Source organism: Mustela putorius, unplaced genomic scaffold (genome assembly GCF_011764305.1).
Source record: "Mustela putorius furo isolate JIRA1106 unplaced genomic scaffold, ASM1176430v1.1 tig00000743_pilon_pilon_pilon, whole genome shotgun sequence".
NCBI classification, from domain to species: domain Eukaryota; kingdom Metazoa; phylum Chordata; class Mammalia; order Carnivora; family Mustelidae; genus Mustela; species Mustela putorius.
Genome location: NW_025421464.1, coordinates 6,327,320 through 6,346,844, shown reverse-complemented (window position 1 = coordinate 6,346,844; position 19,525 = coordinate 6,327,320). Strand labels below are relative to the sequence as shown.

The 19,525-nt window shown below is 40.7% G+C and overlaps 1 protein-coding gene across 2 annotated transcripts in view; it reads right to left on the bottom strand.

The window, feature by feature from the left end:
* RPN2 (ribophorin II) overlaps positions 1-19,525 on the bottom strand; it is a 56,332-nt gene that overhangs the window by 15,756 nt on the left and 21,051 nt on the right. For both annotated transcript variants that reach the window (XM_045084182.1, XM_045084183.1), the window contains exons 5-10: positions 19,169-19,244; positions 18,119-18,253; positions 15,919-16,095; positions 14,478-14,596; positions 12,593-12,698; positions 953-1,044 (exon numbers count right to left, since the gene is read on the bottom strand). In XM_045084182.1, the coding sequence (XP_044940117.1) occupies positions 953-1,044; positions 12,593-12,698; positions 14,478-14,596; positions 15,919-16,095; positions 18,119-18,253; positions 19,169-19,244 (705 nt within the window). The remainder of the gene's footprint in view (positions 1-952; positions 1,045-12,592; positions 12,699-14,477; positions 14,597-15,918; positions 16,096-18,118; positions 18,254-19,168; positions 19,245-19,525) is intronic.

Genomic DNA, 19,525 nt, shown 5'->3' with positions numbered 1-19,525 from the left:
AGTGAATGCTTAGCTTCTAGGCTCTGGCTAACATCTCCGGTCTTCATAATGGCCTAGAGGGTTCACCTTCCTTCTTTGGCAGCTATAGTCACCTAGCTGAGTATAGCGGGGGTCTGAACTAACCCAGAGGTCTAGATAGGCACCCCCAAAACCCAAGGATCTGGGAGAGGGCTGACAAAGAGGCTTCATACAGTGCTCTGCCCCCATGTTCAACTGCCAACGGCTACCTAGAAGTTTGTGTTAAAAAAAGATTCTGGGGACACCTGGGTGGCTCAGTTGGTAAGGCAGCTGGCTGCCTTTGGCTCAGGTCATGATCGCAGTGTCCTGGGATCGAGTCCCACATCGGGCTCCTTGCTCAGTGGGGAGCCTGCTTCTCAACCTCTGCCTCTGCCTGCCTGTGCTCGCTTTCTCGCTCTCCCTCTCTCTGACAAATAAATAGATAAAATCTTTAAAAAAAAAAAAAAAGATTCTGAGCACAGCGAGAGCAAATGCTATGACTGATCAGTGATGCCGTCCACGAACTTGAGAAAGGAAATTACGGCCCCAGTACTAGTTATCTGCCATCTCAATTAGAAGGACCTTTGAGGTCTTCAACCAATTTCAGACCCACCGTGGGTCAAAGAGAGTTGTCATGAGGCCATTAAAAACCAATTCAGGACTATGAAGATAAAGTCTTAAAAAAAAAAATGTCATCAGAACTAAATAATGTGCTTGGTAGCAGAGCTGACTTGGACTCAGACACTCCCCATTCCTTTGTGGACGGACCGACTGTATAGATACCCCCCCAGATCTGCCAGGATGCTGCTTGGCACGGTGCCAGCAAAACTGGAGCCTCTGCAGCTGCAGGTGCAAGCTGGGTCACTGGTGACATGGGAATAGGGTTTCATGCCTGGGCGTGCTCCTGTCAGCGCAAGCCTGAGCTCCCCCTGTGCCAAGAAAGCGCCCCACCTACCGGGTGGTTTTGGGTGCAATGCTCTGATCCTTGTCCACGGTGGAGAGATCAACATTCGTGATGCCAACTTCAGTGGAGATCTTGACTCGGAGCTAGAGTGAGACATACAAGAAAAACACCAGGAATTAACAGGCATATCCAAATTTTCCTCACAAAGATGATCCTAGGATGGGAGTCTTCAACGATTTTAGCAAAACTGCCTCAGCCAGGTAGGATTTCCACTTCTCCTACCACCAAGGCTCAAAAGGACTCCTTGGTTCTTACCCCTTCCTTCCCTTCTTTGGCTTTGGTTGGATGGTATATACTAAAAGAGGAAAAGAAAACCAATTTTGGGGCGCCTGGGTGGCTCAGTGGGTTAAGCCGCTGCCTTCGGCTCAGGTCATGATCTCAGAGTCCTGGGATCGAGTCCCGCATCGGGCTCTCTGCTCAGCGGAGAACCTGCTTCCCTCTCTCTCTCTGGCTGCCTCTCCGTCTACTTGTGATTTCTCTCTGTCAAATTAATAAATAAAATCTTTAAAAAAAAAAAAAAAGAAAACCAATTTTTTTCATGTGCCCTTTAAAATAAATAAGGGGGAAAACCTGTAAGCAGTGACCTTCAAATAATTCAAATCAACAAGTACTCAATTCCGAGGACGGCTATTGTTTGCTACGTGGAAGACTTTATACACGGACTCTGTAACCACGATTTCATTTAATCCTCACAACTCTCTAAGGCAGTGCTATTTGAGGTGAGGAAACTGAAGATGAAAAAGATGAAGCCACTCACTTGAGTTTAGCTGGCTAAACTTGGTATTTAAGCTCAGGCACTCTGACTCAGCATCCATGCTCTTAAGCACCTTGCCATCCAGCTTCCCGGGAACACTTAACTCTACACCAGGCAGTACTGGGGGTCTGCCCACGAAGCCCTATGACACCACAGCTGTCATCTGCACTGTTTGCCAGGGACTTCTGGTTTTCCCTCTGAGCACGAGGCAGAGTCGTACTTCTCGGACCGCTGGAGTCAAGTGTGGCCACGTGACTTGCTTTGGGCAGTGAAATGTGAGCCCCTCAATGGAAGCTTTAAAAGTCAGTGTGTGATTCTCTCCTTTTCTCTGACATGGACATAAACAATGTGCAGAGAGAGGTTTACTCCTTCAGCCTGGGTCCTGGAGGAAGGACAGCCTGAAGGCAGACCTCCAGCTGACACACTAAGGAACCTAGCACGGCGAAAAAACAAACTTCTGCTGTTCTAAGCTATGGAGACTTGGGAGTTTGATAGCAGCACAAACCAGTCCATCTTGACTGTTAGCGTTTGAATTCTATGTGTTTCCTATAAACATGTTCACAAAGAGGAGGAGCCAACACAATAAACAGGACCTTTTAAAAAATTAGCTTAAATGTATAAAATTCCAAGAGGCAGAAAACATTATGAAAGTCTATTCATGAGAAATTTTTTATCTAAAATCTAAGTTTTAATGTGCAAATTAAAAAACCCAAGGCACTTCTTATGTGCAAACATACCCATAAGACTTCCAAATATTTGATAAGCTTGAATGTAATGCTTAGGAAATCCTTGCTAAATCCACTGGTTTATAGTCTAAGTCAAGATCAAGGAACAGAGACAGAGGACTGGGCAAATAATTGAAGGACAGCTTTGGCATTTTGCTAAAAAGCACTATCAAGGTGTGACAGCCTCAAATCAAGGACAAGAAGAAAAATTAAAAAGGGATAAAGATAACTACCAAGCAATTCCTTTTAACAGCCTTCTTTCCCACCTCCGTAATAACCATTTTGTGACAACGGCCTCAATTATCAGATTGAATAGAGGTATTCTGTCTTACTTAAAAAACAACAACAAAAAACCCTGAAATGTAAGAGTTATTACCAGAAGCTATAAGGATGATTATTACCTCCTACTTTTGCATATACAGCCATCTATTGGCAGAATTATATCCAGCAGCACTGCCTTTCACTGAGTCTAGGCAACTGGGTGAATCATGAGGTAGGGAAGGAATATAGATGGCCTTCAAGTTGAATAAACCCCCAAAGGAAGAGCTCGGGGGCCACTCTTCCGGCTCTTTGGGCTCTGTGCTGAGCAAAGAGCTTCATGACTCAATAGAGGGCTCAGAACCAGAGCAAACTCTGCTATATAAAGCCAGTGTGAGAGGCACTGACACCATCTGAAGGAAAAACTAGAGTGGAAGGCTCAAGCAAAGAAGCAGCCCAAGAGCTGTAGTCAGGCTACTAATGTTCAGCAAGAGCCCACTAACAGCACCTTCCCCAAACCCCCAATGGCATCTGGAGCACCCGGGTGCAGGGGATTTACAGGGATGGCAAGATGCACTTCCTGTCTTACAGGGAAACACAGATGCAAAGCTGAACTTTAACAAACCAGGCTGCTGCTTTTTTTTTTTTTTTAAGATTTTATTTCTTTATTTGTCAGAGAGAGAGAACACGCACAAGCAGGCAGAGGCAGAGAGAGAAGCAGGCTCCCTGCCAAGCAAGGAGCCCGATGTGGGACTCAATCCCAGAACCTTGGGATCATAACCTGAGCCGAAGATAGTGGCTTAACCGACTGAGCCACCCAGGCATCCCCAGGCTGCTGCTTCAATGGAAGGATGTTCCAAGTGCTATCAAAGCACAGGAGAAGAAACTGTGACCTCAGTCAGCCTGCGGGTGGCCCTGGGTCAGGCAGCAAGAAAGGAGCCTGGCAATATTCCACGCTATCGAAACAATGTCTTCACAGTTAACTACTATGCAATCTTCACCAACTTTAACCAGATAATTCCTTCTTCACTTCTTTGACTCAGTCTCTTAATGCCTTACTCATTTAATTTGTAAATGTGATCTCAAAATCACTGTTCCACCTAAATGTCCATAAATAGAAGACTAGTTACATGAATACACTATGAATCACCATGGAATAATTAAAAAAGTCAAGGTAGATGTCTATGGACAGATACAGAGATATTATCACCTACTTTAGAATACACAGCCATCCACTGACAGCACTGTCTGTCATGGAGTCCAGACAATTGGGTGAATTATGACAGGGGAGTGGCAGAGGGCTGGGGGCGAAGTAGGGGGATTGGGGAGGGGGTATTGAGGGTGGGGAGGCCATCAAGTTGAAAAGACCCCAGAGGAGAAAGCTGGGAGCCTCTACTTTGTGATAAATACAGCGGTTTATAGAATAATCCCTTTTTGTGTAAACAAGAAAGGATATGCACATTCATTAATAAATGCATCCTTCTTTTTCTTAAAATGTACATAGTTAACTGTTAAGATTCCCCTGAGAACAGGAGCTGGACTACAGGGATGAGAAGGCTCTTACATTTCATTATATACCTTTTCGCACTTTGAATTTTTTTAAACTGCATGCATATTTTACTCCTTTTTTCTTTGAAAAAACATGGATTATCTGAGCAATGAGACTGTGTACCCTTTACTTTCTTCTTTATAAACATTTTGTATTAAAAAGCAAAAACCCATACATATGATTTTAAAAATAATACTCTTCGTGGGGCGCCTGGGTGGCTCAGTGGGTTAAAGCCTCTGCCTTCGGCTCAGGTCATGATCCCGGGGTCCTGGGATTGAGCCCCACATCCAGCTCTCTGCTCAGTGGGGAGCCTCTTCCTCCTCTCTCTCTGCCTGCCTCTCTGCCTACTTGTCATCTCTGTCTCTCAAATAAATAAATAAAAATCTTTAAAAAATAAAAAATAAATAAAAATAATACTCTTTCTGGGGCGCCTGGGTGGCTCAGTGGGTTAAAGCCTCTGCCTTCGGCTCGGGTCATGATCCCAGGGTCCTGGGATCGAGCCCCGCATTGGGCTCTCTGCTTAGCGGGGAGCCTGCTTCCTCCTCTCTCTCTCTCTCTCTGCCTACTTGTGATCTCTGTCTGTCAAATAAACAAGTAAAATCTTTAAAAAAATGGACGCCTGGGTGGCTCAGTGGGTTAAGCCACTGCCTTCAGCTCGGGTCATGATCTCAGGGTCCTGGGATCGAGTCCCACATCGGGCTCTCTGCTCAGCAGGGAGCCTGCTTCCCTCTCTCTCTCTGCCTGCCTCTCTGCCTATTTGTGTTCTCTCTCTGTCTAATAAATAAATAAAATCTTAAAAAAATAATAATAATACTCTTTCTTTCTTTCTGTAGATGGGTATATGGAGACAGATGTTAAAAGATTTGGGTAAGGCTCCGAATGTATCCTCATTATAATGACAGAAAAGCCATCAACTTTCCGGGTTTTTACTTAGAGTCCTAACTGTATTTCAATAAGAACATGGTCGCTAAGGTCTGCTAATCAACATTCAACTGTGTGTTTGTTCTAAAGACATCATAAGCACTCCCAGACAATACAGACACACAGATGACAAAAGGGCAAATCACAGTGAACTCAAGTCATCTTGGGTTTGCTCTCAGCCCTAATTCTAAAAGGCTCCCTAAGTTAAAGGATTTTTTGTTGCAGAGAAACAACGTAGGGCTGTTCTTGAATAAGGAACAGTTTAAAACAAGTCCTTCTGCTCCTAAGATCTTACTACAAATGGGTCTCTGGAAACACTGAAAAGAAAAGCGTTTTTATGCTACTCTTTTAAAGCAAACTGAGAAATAAAAATTATAACTTTTTCCAAAGATGTGTTATAAAGAATTCAGAGTAGGATCCTGCTGGGTTAGCTGCTTCTTCCTTCACACTAACACTTCAGGATTAGTTTTTACAATAGGAAAGGGACGTGTTTAGCCACTTTAAATGCAGCTAAGCCTGCTTCACACTGAATCATACTAGTGCTTTCTTTCCTGATTCTGCATCCCACATACACCTCAAAAAATGTTTTAACACCAGGAAATGCAGTCTTTCTGCTGAGAGTAATAACCCCCCAGTTTAGCTCATTACTGTCAAAAATGATGGTGCATTAGGGGCAATTAATGTTAATGACAGCTTCGAAAACCCATGTTTCCCCTGACAGCAAGTCCAATGTCAATGAATGCTATTACAGGCCTTCCACACCAAACCACCGTTAATGTACTCTGACCAATGTCAAGCATCTCTCAGGAGAGTAAACAGGACTGGCTGACCTGCTCTGAGGCTCTAAGTGTGATTATTACTGAAATTACAAAGTAACATTGCAGATGTGACAGAGGTCAGAACACACACACACACATAAAGCTATAACATAATGAAGAAGGAGAGATTTTGTAATGCTTACTTTATCACTTGGAAAAAAAGGGACAGCAATGGCCTCAGTTGGGGCTTATCATTGCACGAATAATAGTTATTAGCCTTTTTGCTATTTTGCACTTAGATAATATTTCTAACAATCACAGAAACACTTGGACAAACAACAGATCTGAAGTTACAAAAAGGCAAGCTGTTACAGTAACCAAGACAGCACAGTATTGGTATAAGGATAAAAATACAGGTTAATGGACTACAACTGCAGGGTGCCTGGGTGGCTCAGTGGGTTAAGCCTCTGCCTTCAGCTCAGGTCATGATCTTAGGGTCCTGGGATCAAGTCCTGCATCGGGCTCTCTGCTCAGCAGAGGCCCTGCTTCCCCGATCTCTCTGCCTGCCTCTCTGTCTACTTGTGATCTCTCTGTCAAATAAATAAATAAAATCTTTAAAAAAATTTTTTAAAAATGGACTACAACTGCAAGCCTAGAAATTAACCCTTGCCTTTATGGTCGACTGATTTTTGATGCCAAGACAATTCAATAGGGAAAGAATGATCTTCAACAGAAGGTGATGGGATTTCCACATACATAAGAAAGAAGTTAGATCTCCCCCTTACACCACATACAAAAAACTCAAAATCAATTAGGAACCTAATATGAGAGCTAAAGCTATAAGAGGAGTAAATCTTCATAACCTTGGATTAGGCATTGGTTCCTTAGATGTGGCACTTAAACCAGAAGCAATGAAAGAGAAATAAAGAAACTGAACCTTGTCAAAATTAAAACAAATCATGTATCTGATAAGAGACCTGTATCCAGAATATATTAGCTCAATAACATAAAAAGACAAACAACATAATACAAAGAGAAAAGAAGAAGTATACAGATTGGAAAGGAAGAAATAAAAATTAAAAAAAAATTTAATGGGCAAAGGATATACAAAGATATACAAATGACCAATAAGCATATGAAAAGATGTTCAGTATCATTAGCTATCAGGGAAATCCAAATCAAAATTTCAAATGAGAAACCACTTCCTACCCATGTATGATGGCCAGAATGAAAAGAAAACTAGTAAGTGTTGGTTAGGATGTAGAGAAACTGGAGCTCTTATATATTACTAGTAGAAATGTAAAATGGTGCAAGTTCTTTGTAAAACGGTTTGTCAGTTTCCTGAAAAGTTAAACACAGAGTTTATCATATAACCCACCATTCCACTGCTCGGCACACATCTCATAAAACCAAAAACAGAAGTCCTAATAAAAATGTGTACGTGAATGTTCACAGCAGCATTATGTATAATCGCCAAAAAAAATGGAAAAACTCCAAATGTCCATCAACTGATGAACTGATAAAATGCTATACCTACACGCTAGACTATTACTTGGCCATAAAAGGAATAAAGTACTCATACAGGCTACAACATGAATTAACATGAAAAGTATCATGCTAATGAAAAAGGCCAGACACAAAATGCCGCATATTATATGATACCATTTATATGAAATGTCCCAAATAGGCAAATCATAGAGACAAAAAGTAGATTAGTAATTGTCAGTACTGGAAAGAGGCTATATTGTTATAGAATAAGGAATGTCTACTGCAGACATGGGGTTGTTTTCTGGGTGATAAATGTGTTACGGAATTTGATAGTGGTGATGGTTGCAAAACTCTGCAAATTTTCTAAAGAACCCACTGGGGCCCCAGGTGGCTCAACTGGTTAAGTGGCTGACTCTTGGTTTTAGCTCGGGTCATGATCTCAGGGTGGTGGGTTTGAGACCCGTGTCAGGCTTGGCGTTTAGCACGGAGTCTCCTTGAGATTCTCTCTCCCATAACCTCTGCCCCTTAGCCTGTATCACATGCGTGCTCTCTCTCCCTCTCTCTAAAATAAACAAATAAATCTTTAAAGAAAATATATACTAAAAACACTGAATTATATATACTTTAATGGGTATATGAATTATATTTTCAATAAAGCTGTTATTTAAAAAAAAAACAAACCCAAGATATTTTATCTAGGATATAAAGCTCACCCTTCAAAGATGAATTACCATAGTTCTAACAGCCCAGGAATGTAGGTAAACATCTTTATACCACTCCATCCTTTTCTTCTAAAATGGTCTGAGATGGAGACTAAACACTGAAAAAATAAGGTTTGGTCTCCACTCACAGGGCGTTCCCAGTCCAATGAAAAAGCAACACACATATAAGCAAGCAATGGTAATACAATTCAATAAGAACAGTTACTGACAGGATATAAAATACTATAGCAACAAAAGTAAACTTGAAGTATGTTGAAACCCTAAATATAAATAGGGGGAAAAAACCTTAAAAACCATTAGAAGAAAATATTGGAGATTATCTTTATTGCCTTGGAGTAGGTAGCATAGGACTTTTTAAAAACACAAGACACACAACCTAGGCAAAACATTTTTAAATTAGGCTTCATTGAAAATAACTTTTGTGCATCAAAAGATGCCATAAACCAACACTGAGGGAAGATATCTGATGCTTTTAACTAAGAGTCAGTTTCCAGAACACCAATAGCCTCCAAAATTTAGTAACAAAAAGACTAACAAACCCAAAGAAAAACAGACAAACGCAGACAACAGTTCACAGAAAAGGAAAACTAAAAGGCCAATAAACACAAGGAAAAAAATGTTCAATCTCATTAGTAACCAAGGAAAAACATTAAAACAAGACATCATTATGGAGTGCCCAGCTGGCTCAGTTGGTGAAACGTGGGATTCTTGATCTCAGGTCATGAGTTCAAGCCCTGCATTAGGGTCAGCCATTACTAAAAAATAAGACTTAAAAAGAAAAAATAGACACCACTTCATATCCATCAATTTATCAAAAGTTCGTAATACCAAACAGTGGTAAGAATATGAAGAGAAGAGCAATTTGGCAATACCTGATAAAGCTAGGGGCACCTGGGTAGCTCAGCTGTTAAGTGTCTGCCTTCTGCTCAGGTCAGGATCACAAAGTCCTGAGATCAATCCCTGCTCCTCCCTCTCCAACTCCCCCTGCTTGTATGCCTCTCTCGCTCGCTCGCTCTGTATCAAATAAATAAATAAAAATCCTTTTTTTTTTTTAAGATTTTATTTATTTATTTGACAGCCAGAAATCACAAGTAGGCAGAGAGGCAGGCAGAGAGAGAGGAGGAAGCAGGCTCCCTGCTGAGCAGAGAGCCCAATGCGGGGCTCGATCCCAGGACCCTGAGATCATGACCTGAGCCGAAGGCAGCGGCTTAACCCACTGAGCCACCCAGGCGCCCCAAATAAATAAAAATCTTAAAAAAAAAAAAAAAGACTGTAAAGGTAGAAAGAAGAAAAGATTTCAGGAAAAAAAAAATTTTAGAAAGGAATGTCTGCCTTTTAATGTGTTTGGTTGCAAATAAGGACCCTTAATGAGGGAAGCTAAAATTAAAAGGATCTAGATTTTAAAGGTTTAAGGTGCACACTACAATAGTTTTCACCCCAATTTTGTGTTAGTGGATGGACTAGGATCAGATGTCTCATGCCCAAAAAGGTCAGACATGAGGTAGAGAAAAGGCAGAGATGAGAGTTCCAGAAAAAAATCTTCCTTTCCAACAAACTTTAAATGTAAGTGTTTAATCTACCTACTTTAAGTAATGCCCCACTTTTGAAAAGGTCAAACTTTTCAGCTACCTGGTCCTTTCAAGTGTCATTGGAGCCAACTTGAGGAGCTTTCTAAAGGGCAAATCTGAGATAATGTGAGCAAAAAAAATAAATGATGATAGTAAAGGATCATAACCTATAGAGTAAAATAAACTTCCATGAGCCCAAAATGTTATAAATAATTGAATAAATAAATAAATGAAGACAGGGTTGGGAGAGAGATAGCTTTTCCTTACAGCAGAATTCTAATTAATAAATGCAGAAAGAATGAAACAGAAAATCACCTTTTGGGAGTCAACCTATTAATAACAGTTGCAGGCAAGATCACCAGGATATTGGCAGACTCAATTACAAAGCAGAAAACATCAACTTTATAGAGAGAAACCTAGCAGGCACCACCTTAATCAAGTGATCAAGGTTAACATTTACACCAGCAATGAGACATATCAACATCATGTACTTCCTAGGAAGAGGCACTGAGAGGGACAAAGCATCACTTTTGGAGTTTTCTTGCAAAAAAACAGGTAGCCTAAGTTTAATTTTGAGGAAACTCAAAACCCAAAGTAAGGGACATTCTACAAGCTAAACAGAGAGTACTTCTAAAGTATCAAGGTCATGAAAGAAACTATATTATAACTTAGAGGCGGCGAAAGGGACTTATGACCCTAAATTGAATCCCAGATTAGAACAGGGACACTGGTAGGATAACTAGTGAAATTTGAATTAAAGTCTATAGATTAGTTAGTAGCATGAGTCATGTTAATTTCCTGGGTCTGATAATTATATAACAGTTATATAAGACATTAATATTTGGGTAAGCTGGGTAAAGGGCATTCTTGATACTACTTTACTTGGTTAAGTCCATTCCCACAAAACCACAGATAAATGAGGTATAGTTTTCCATCCTTAAAACCTAAAAACTCAAGTCGCCTCATGGCTCAGTTGGTTAAGCCTCTGCCTTCGGCTCAGGTCATGGTCTCCGGATCCTGGGACTGAGCCCCACGTCAGGCTCTCTGCTCAGTAGGAAGTCTGCTCCCTCTGTACGCTCACTCTTTCTTTCTTGCTCTCAAAAATAAATAAATGAAAAACCTTTTTTAAAAAAAGTTTAAAAACATGTTTAAAAAAATAACGAAAAACTTCCTTACTTCACACAGAAATTCTTCATACCCTTTTTGCAACTTAAGACCAAAATTATTTCAAAATGAAAAAGTTTTATTAAAGAGAGAAAAACAAGGGGTGACTGGCTGACTAAGTTGCTGGAGCGTGTGACTTTGATTGTAGGGTCATGAGTTTGAGCCCCATGCTGGGCACAGGATTTACTTAAAAAAATAAAGACTAAAAGAAACTTTTAAAAAAGAAAAAAAAAAGTGAGTGGTAAATGACACCTGAATAGTTAAGAAAAAAGAATTCTCCCAAAGAGTGTGTATTTAACTATTCAGGAGAGGCACAGGACCACTCCAAGTTTCCCTCACCCAACAGAATGCACAAGAATTAAGTAGATACAGCAAAGACACAGCAAAAGCACTGAGAAAGTACAGCTGAAGGGAGTGATGCCCTGACAAAGGCCAGAGCTGGAGCTGCACACAGCCCTGCAGCCTCCAGGCAGGCTGCCTATTTCCCAGAACTTGCTAACCAAACTCATACTGCACAGGGAACCCACCCAAGCACAGGCTGGATGACCTTGGACAAGTTACTCCACCCTTATGAGCCTCTTCTGTGCAGTGAAGATGGCTTCATCTGTGTCTTAGGGTTGTAGTAAGACAAAAATAATGTAAGCAAAAGCACACAGAACTAGGCTTCTCATGTCATAGGCCTTCAATAAAGGGTTCACACTGATGGTTCTAATTAAGAATAAGAAATGGTTGGGGTCCCTGGCTGCCTCACTGGGTTAAGCCTCTGCCTTCGGCTCAGGTCATGGTTTCAGGGTCCCGGGATGGAGCCCCACATTGGGCTCTCTGCTCTGCAGGGAGCCTGCTTCCCCTCTCTCTCTGCCTGCCTCTCTGCCTACTTATGGTCTCTCTCTCTCTTTGTCAAATAAATAGAGGAAAAAAAAAAAAAAGAAATTGTTAAATCATATCCCATAGTTTAAGAAAGTAGAAAAACATGTAATTCATCTTAAATAAACTTCTACGGAAAAGGTTAAAATGAAAGCCACAGTGCCTGAAGGGGTATACTCCAATTAGCTAGGAAAACCACTAATGTGAAATTCCTCACTCCCCAAGCATCTGACAAATGAGGCGTAGTTTTCCATCCTTAGAACCACTTTGGATCTTTGGATCTTTAACACAACTAGCGTTAGCTAAATATGTGAAACACAATTCATTATGAAACTTACTGATTTTCAGGCAACCCTCTAGCGTCCCCTCCCTCCTCAGCTTTGTACTATCACTTTGGTATTACTCAATAAACTTGTGCTGACCACCCAAAAAAAAAAAAAAAGAAAGAAAGAAACTCACTGATTTTCTTTTGTATTCACCCAGAGAGCCTCATTACAGTATGTCCCTGGGTGCTTTTCATCACCTAATTAGCATCAAGCACTTTTCTAAATCTATCAAGACCTACCACACAAAACATCATAACAAGAATACTTATGTCTCAGTGAAATTATAGGTGATTTTTCTTTTTTCTACCTCCTAAATTTTATGTGAGATACTAAATCATACCAGAAAATAAATAATTTACAAATAAAACTCACTATGATCAAGTTCTTGGCGAAGCGTAGTTTAAACTTACCCTTCTCTTAACATGTTCACATTAACTTGGCTGTAAAATGTAGTCAATATACCAGACGATTAATCCTGTGTGCCTACTTGGTCATTTCCTTGGATTTAATGGGGATGACAAGAAAAGCACTTACCTCGACACTATTTGCAATATAACGGTTGTCACCTTCAACTTTGACAGAGAAGTCATAATAACCACTGGAAAATTTGACATTCACGAAGTTTAGTTCAAAAACATCCCTGTTAAGAATGACAGCGGGGTGAGCAAGCACTCACATAGCAAAGTCATGAATGTAACAAAGGGGCCGCGCGTGGCCCTCCTTGAGACAAGCCAGGGTTATGCCACGTCTTCTCCTTCCCACCCAGCTGGGCCACCTCCTGCTCAAGCACAGATTACGGTGTGGGCAAAACTTCAGAAAGATCTAAAATGACCTCCTCCTTCTAGTCTCTGAAGTCTTCTCTCCCTTGTTTCCTCCTCTCCACTCCTAAAACCCCACCCCCTCGGGAAGGCTTCCACAATTAAATGCAAAACAGTCTACAGTATGATCCCTATTATGTTTAAAAAAGAGACAGCGAGAGAGTAGAAATGTTCAAAAAGGTTGGTGCAGAGCAGTATAATTGCAGGCAATTTTTTATATCACTTCTACTTCTCTGTGTTTTGTGAATTTCCTAAAAATGACATGTCTTACTTTTATGAAAATATCAGTAACTTTTATTTTAAAGGGGGGGAAAAGGTAGAGAATTAACTTCAACTACATAGCAAAATCCCAAATGTCTTTTACCATCATTCCTAAAAATGATTTTGCTTTTTAATTTGACATATTTTCTGTTTATCCTTATCATTGTCTAAGAAATGAATATTCTTGGGGCACCTGGCTGGCTCAGTCAATAAAGCATGCAACAATTCTTTTTTTTTTTTTTTTAGCATGTGACTCTTGACCCTCTGGGGTTCAAGCCCCATATTGCACCTAAAGCTTACTTAAAATAAAAAATAAATAAAAGAAATGGATAGTCTCTCTAACACTCAGAGTTCCCAGTCTTAGCTTACCAACACTTAACAAGATCTCATATAAAAATTGATCCTTAATTCTTTTAAAATTTCCTTAACAATATGCAACCATTAAAAATAAGACTAAAGCGGCACCTTGGCGGCTCTGTCGGTTAAAGGTCTGCCTTTGACTCAGGTCAGGTCATGATCCTGGGATCCTAGGATCCCGGGATCAGGCCTTGTCATTGGGCTCCCTCTCTGTACTCACTGCCTGCGGCACATGCCCCTCCCCTGCCACGCACCCCCTCCTCCACCCTGTTCCCACCCATTCTGATCTCTCTCTCAAATAAATAAACAAAAAATATTTTTTAAAAAATAAGACTGAAGAAGATTTAATCCAATGGGGGAAATAATCATGAGACACTGTTATAGACAAAGCATAATCCTAATTCAATTAAAAATATATTTATTTGCATAGAAAAAGGGCTGACAAAAAAAAGAGACAAAATGTGAACAAGAGTTATCTCTAGGTGGTAGAACTATTAGTGATTTATATTTTATTTTGGGGCTTTTCTGTATTTCTCCTACAATAAATATGTATTACTCATATATCAAGAAAAAATAGCATCAAATTTAAAACTTGCTACTTACATCACAATGACAAGACAGAGACAACTAGAAATAGATACGGAAGGAAACATCAAAACTAAAACAAAATTCTTTTAGCTTTGTTTTTTTTTGTTGTTGTTGTTTGTTTTTTAGTGATCTCTACACTCAATTTGCAGCTTAAACTCACAACCCTGAAATTAAGATTCCTATGCTCTAACAATTATGTGAGCCCGGTGCCCCTCTTCTAGCTTTAAAAAATCCTTTTCTTAAATAACTATATATTAGGAAGTCAAATTTACCTAAGCAAAGTTTAGGTAAATTTGATTTGGGGATATTTCATAATATCCATATTAATTTGTGTTATATTGGCTGCAGGCAAAACAAGTCTATTGGTACCCTTCAAAAATAAGTTCAAGACTTACCCGACAGGGGTAAAAGATGTCTTCTGGAGGACAGTGGCTCTGGAAGCAACAGATTTAGCATGTTCTAGTTTAACAGTGGCCTGAGTCAGAGGCTGAGACAGAACATTGGTGACCTGCAACTAGAAATAAATTTTAAAATTATCTGTAGCAACAAAGGCCAAAGGAGTACAAAATTTTGTTTCTGGGGAGATTTATCCACAGGGAGCCAGCTCTGCAGGGGAAGAGACTCTTTATTTCAAGACATCTTCACTGACTCTGGTCTACGATCTATCAGAAATCAACACAAAATACAAGGAGATTGGTAATGGGACAGATTATAGAATGTTAGAGGTGGGGGGGATCTTAAAGATGATCTCATCCAACACTCATTCTTCAGATGGGGATGGGCACTTTACACACAACCTCCTTTATCAATCATCTGAGATAGACGGCATAATCTCTACTTTACAGATGAAGAAACTGAGGCCACAAGGCCAGTTCAGTTGGTCTAGGACTCAAACCACAGCCCATCTAGCTACAAAGGCTGTACTTCTACTTTGCTCTCCTAGCTGCCCCCTCCTGACTTACGGTGAACTATGTTAATCAGATGATTTCTCACCCCAGCCTTTGCTGAGGGGGTGTGAGCACAGGCAGGGGAGAGGCAATTTTGAAAGAGAAGGCACTTCCTCAGGAAAATATTTAAAGAGGCCACCAAAGTAGAACTGATGGAACTGTCCTGCATGGAACCCCAATATCTACCATAAATAGAATGCTAAGTTCTTATGAAGATTTCCAAACATCAAAATATGCCTCATTTGAGATGAAAACTCCAAGCTTACTCAAGATCTGTGCATTTCCTCTGTTCAGAGAGTCACCATAAAAAAGCAGTCTCTGCTTCCTGCTGAGCAAGAAGAAGGGACATGCTATGAAGAGGCAGAAAGACAAACTGAAAACAGGAGGAAGAGACCTGGTGTTAACAACTGTAAGCACCAGAATTACAGGGGAATTTAGAAAAAGTAGTCTTTAAAAATGTATTTAGAAATGTATTATTTAAATAATGTATTATCTAAATAATGTATTTAGAAATAATGTATTTAGAAAGTTCTGGTACTGGAAAATGCCTTTTAGAAGTAAGACTCTTCTATACATTTAGAGTTACGACCCCAGAAATACAATTTTCTTGCATTTAATTTCTCAAAAGACTGGCGATAAAAAAATCTTCCAGGGGAAAAAAAAAAAAAACTTTTCTGGATTTTTTTGAAGAGTTCTGTGTCTAGTTCATCCACGGGTCATATCCCCAATTCTAGGCTAAGGGAAATGAGCCTTGCTCTACTTTTAATGGGTATGTCCTTGGTTGGGGCGGGAAGGTGGTTACAATTAGATCTCCACCAGTCCTTAGATTTCTGAGAGCCTTCCACTGGAAAAAGGTCAGGGCCACACAGCTTGGACACAGAAGTCATACCCGAAGGATAGCCTGCTCGTAAGTGTCGGAAGGAGAGCCCTCGGGCACAACTACAACTGGCACGTGATAGCGGTTCTGAGAGAGCGCAGAGGCAGCAGAGGCCACGCTGAATGCTTCTGAGAGTGACTCAAAGTTCTTCTTGCTGAAGATGGCATTCATGAGTTGGATGACCTGATCCTGAAAGAAAAGGCGAAATGCAACTTGAGATCGTCCTCTGGCAGGAAGGTGGTCATCCTGACCAAAACCCTGAAAAGATTGATATTATCGATGTTTTCCAAATGAGGAAAATGAGGTTTTTAAAAAGTTAAGTAACTCCTACAAGTTCTAACAGGAAAAGAAAAAGCAGAAAAAAAAAAACAGGAAAAAAAAAAAACACCAAGACCAACATTCACATGTAAGTCTGTCTCCTCCCAGAAGAAAATATATTCTTCCCTAATTCCTTTCACCCTCCCACCTAACCTAACTTCCTTCCCGACTCCCCTCTGAGCAGTACACTGGAGTTAAGTTTGAATTCACAAGACCAAACCTTATAGCCAAAATGTACATTAGAAAGAAACTAAAATAACTTTCCATTAAGAACTAATGGGCTGTTTAGAGAAGAAACTAAAAGCAGTTTTTTAAAAAAGTGGAAGCTAAAAGGCATTATTAAAATTCTGGAGGTTGTTTGCTTAAGAGGAAACATTTTCCACTTCAATCAGTTTTGTTTTTTAAAACCTCCAATCTAACAAAAGAGCTCCCTTGTTCCCGACAGTGTTATTCACAGTCGACATGAAATAATTTTCTTTAATTGTACCAATTACATTTTTCCATCACTAGGCTATTGACATGTTAAAAATGGGTGACTATTCACCAGAATGGTTATGTCAAAAGCAATGACAGCAAAATTACTCCATCCAAATACCTGCTTAGCAGAAGCTTGGGAATAAAGCAAGAAAAAGTTTAAGTTGTGTATGTAGAATATCACCAACTCATCTACCATGTTGTATATAAGAGTTCCTACATGATTTGTACCATAAGACCCACATTCCTGTACTCTACCCATCACAGAAAATAAGAGAGTATTGCATCTCCAGATATTCTATACTCAGGATGAACCAAAGACAACAGAAGAAAGCTAATACATGAATAAATTATTAGGTCACATCCTCCAGAGAAAATAGAAAATCAATTCAAATTACCCAAGACAGATCATTAATTACTATTTACTTGAAGAAACTCAGCACAAAACTCAAAATGCATGAAAGAAATTGAAGTTCTAACTTGGAACCCGAATCTCTCCTCCTAAAATTAAAACAGCAGCAGCTTGTCTTTTAAATCCTTTAGCTCGAGGGTTGGTGGCCTGCTCACAAACAAGGGGTACAAAGAGGGTCCGGCTCAAAAAGACTTCCCACACACATTCCAACCAAAGGTTCTTTCAGGTTAATGAGCTCCTCTTGGGGAGGGGGGACCCACAAAGAAAAGAAAAAAGAATTAAGTCTTGGTAGATGTCTGGTAGACACACATGCCTCTCAGATAACTATATCAATCAGCAAAGATTAATTAAGATTTAGCCATTGCCAAAGATGAGGTGGAAGGGAGAACAGGGCACTTCTCAAGGAGGAGGGTTTGCCTGGGCCACCGACGTGGAAATCACTCAAGAAACAAGCAGTAAGGAGTACCAGAAGACAGAGAGGTGAAACTAGTGTAATCATGTGGCCTTCTTGTCACCACCTCATGACATACCCTCCCCAATTTAAAGCAAATGTAACAAGGCTGGAGATCTACCACCCATCATGTGGGAAAGAGAGAGCCCGCAGCATGGGGAGACCTGGTTTAGGGGCATCGCTACTACCTATTATCTGTGTGTCCCCACATGTGTCACGCTGTCATTCTACAGAGGGACCAAGTCTGACTGAGCATATTACTCAGATTTCCTATGGCGATCAAATGAGCCACACATAAAAATGCTTTCTAAACTATAAAGTGTTATAAGACAAAAACAATAAAATAAGTTAAGTGTGACACCATTTACATGTCTATTCCACAGATAACCAGTTTCTTGAGGATAGGCATTACATCTGTTTCTCATTTTCAATGCCTAACCCAAGACACCATGTGACTACACACCAAGCCCAACTCAACATCCCCTCTGAAAAAAACTGTTCTTAGCAGATGAAGTCAACAACCCCTTTGGGTTTCATGCCCGAGAATGGTCAGGTACCTCCTTAATGGATGGCTCCGTGCCCACGTGGTCCATGAGCTTGTAGGTGGCAGCCACAAATAAGGCTGTGGTTTCCAGTCCTTCTTCAAACTGGAGATACACACCTCCCAGTTCATCAAGGCGAGCAACAAGATCCTGTCACAACAAAATGGAAGCAGGCTGGAAGTCAAGTGATCACCCAAGGAGATATGCAAACCACAGTCACCCCGTGCAGGCAGTTTTGAGAAATTTCACTCTAAATCTCTAAATCTGGAGAAACACATTAAATCTGGAGTACTCTGTCAAACAAGATGCTGAGGTAGAGAATAAAGTGTATTACACAGGCACCTGGAGAGACAGTGTCCTCCGCAGCCCTGGGAGCGCCCCCTTCCCTGACCCCTGGTACTCAAGCCCAAGCCCCTGAGTCAGGGCACTGAGTACCCCAGGCTGCAGGGTTCCCAAGAAGCATCAGGACACAGGTGGATTCCACAGCCATCTGTCTGGATACAATCTACATAGCAGAGTACTGCTCTTTCTCATTCAGTGCTCTAAAGGATGGACAGAGACATGCTCCTCTCCTGGGCAACAAGATAAGGCAGCAAACATGCCTGTGGGGCACCCAGTGAGGACACCGGGTGGACTGCCTGTCATCACGGACTATGTCGTCCACAAGAGGGAATCAGGTACTTTAGAACCTCACTTGTTCTTACAACACCATATAAGGAATCGTGGCTCAGACATGAAATAATTTGTCCGAGATTACAAAGAACTAAGTAGCAGAAAAAAATGCCTAAATTTCAGGTTTGTTAGGCTCTAAAATCTGTGGACTATGAACCCGTACTGACAAAGGGCTGGCAAAGTAAACTGTTACCTAATGGACGGTGTAACTATCCTACCCTAGCGAATATCCCCCAGGACATATTGCTCTCATACAAAGAATGGAAGTGTGGCATGGGTGCGAAAAGAAACATTACTGGCCAAAATAAGCCATGCATGTCTATCTGCAAGACTCTTTTAAAAGGTTTCAAAGACAGGAGTTGGGAAATTCATTTGGCGAAATAAAATTCACACCTCAATCTCCTCCACGATGCTCCTCAAGTCAGCATGCTGGGACAGGTGGGATGCCGTCTGCAGAGCCTGGACTGTTCTGGAAGATAAAAGTGAATGTCAAGTCTTACCTCCATTCACCTGCTCACTCCTGCTCGAAATGTGATGCTTTCAGGAATATCCCTCTCCTGTTCTTAAGAAGTATAAGACTGTCTCAGCTGTTAAGGAGCTTAATTACAATCCAGTTGGGAAAGGCTGCTACATTACAAAGATCCTAACAGCAGGAAAAGGCAATCCAGGCAACATGACCTGAAGTAAGTACTGTGGGCACTTAGTAAATGTGGGCACTTAGAGAAGAGACAGAGAGCAAGTTCACCCTTT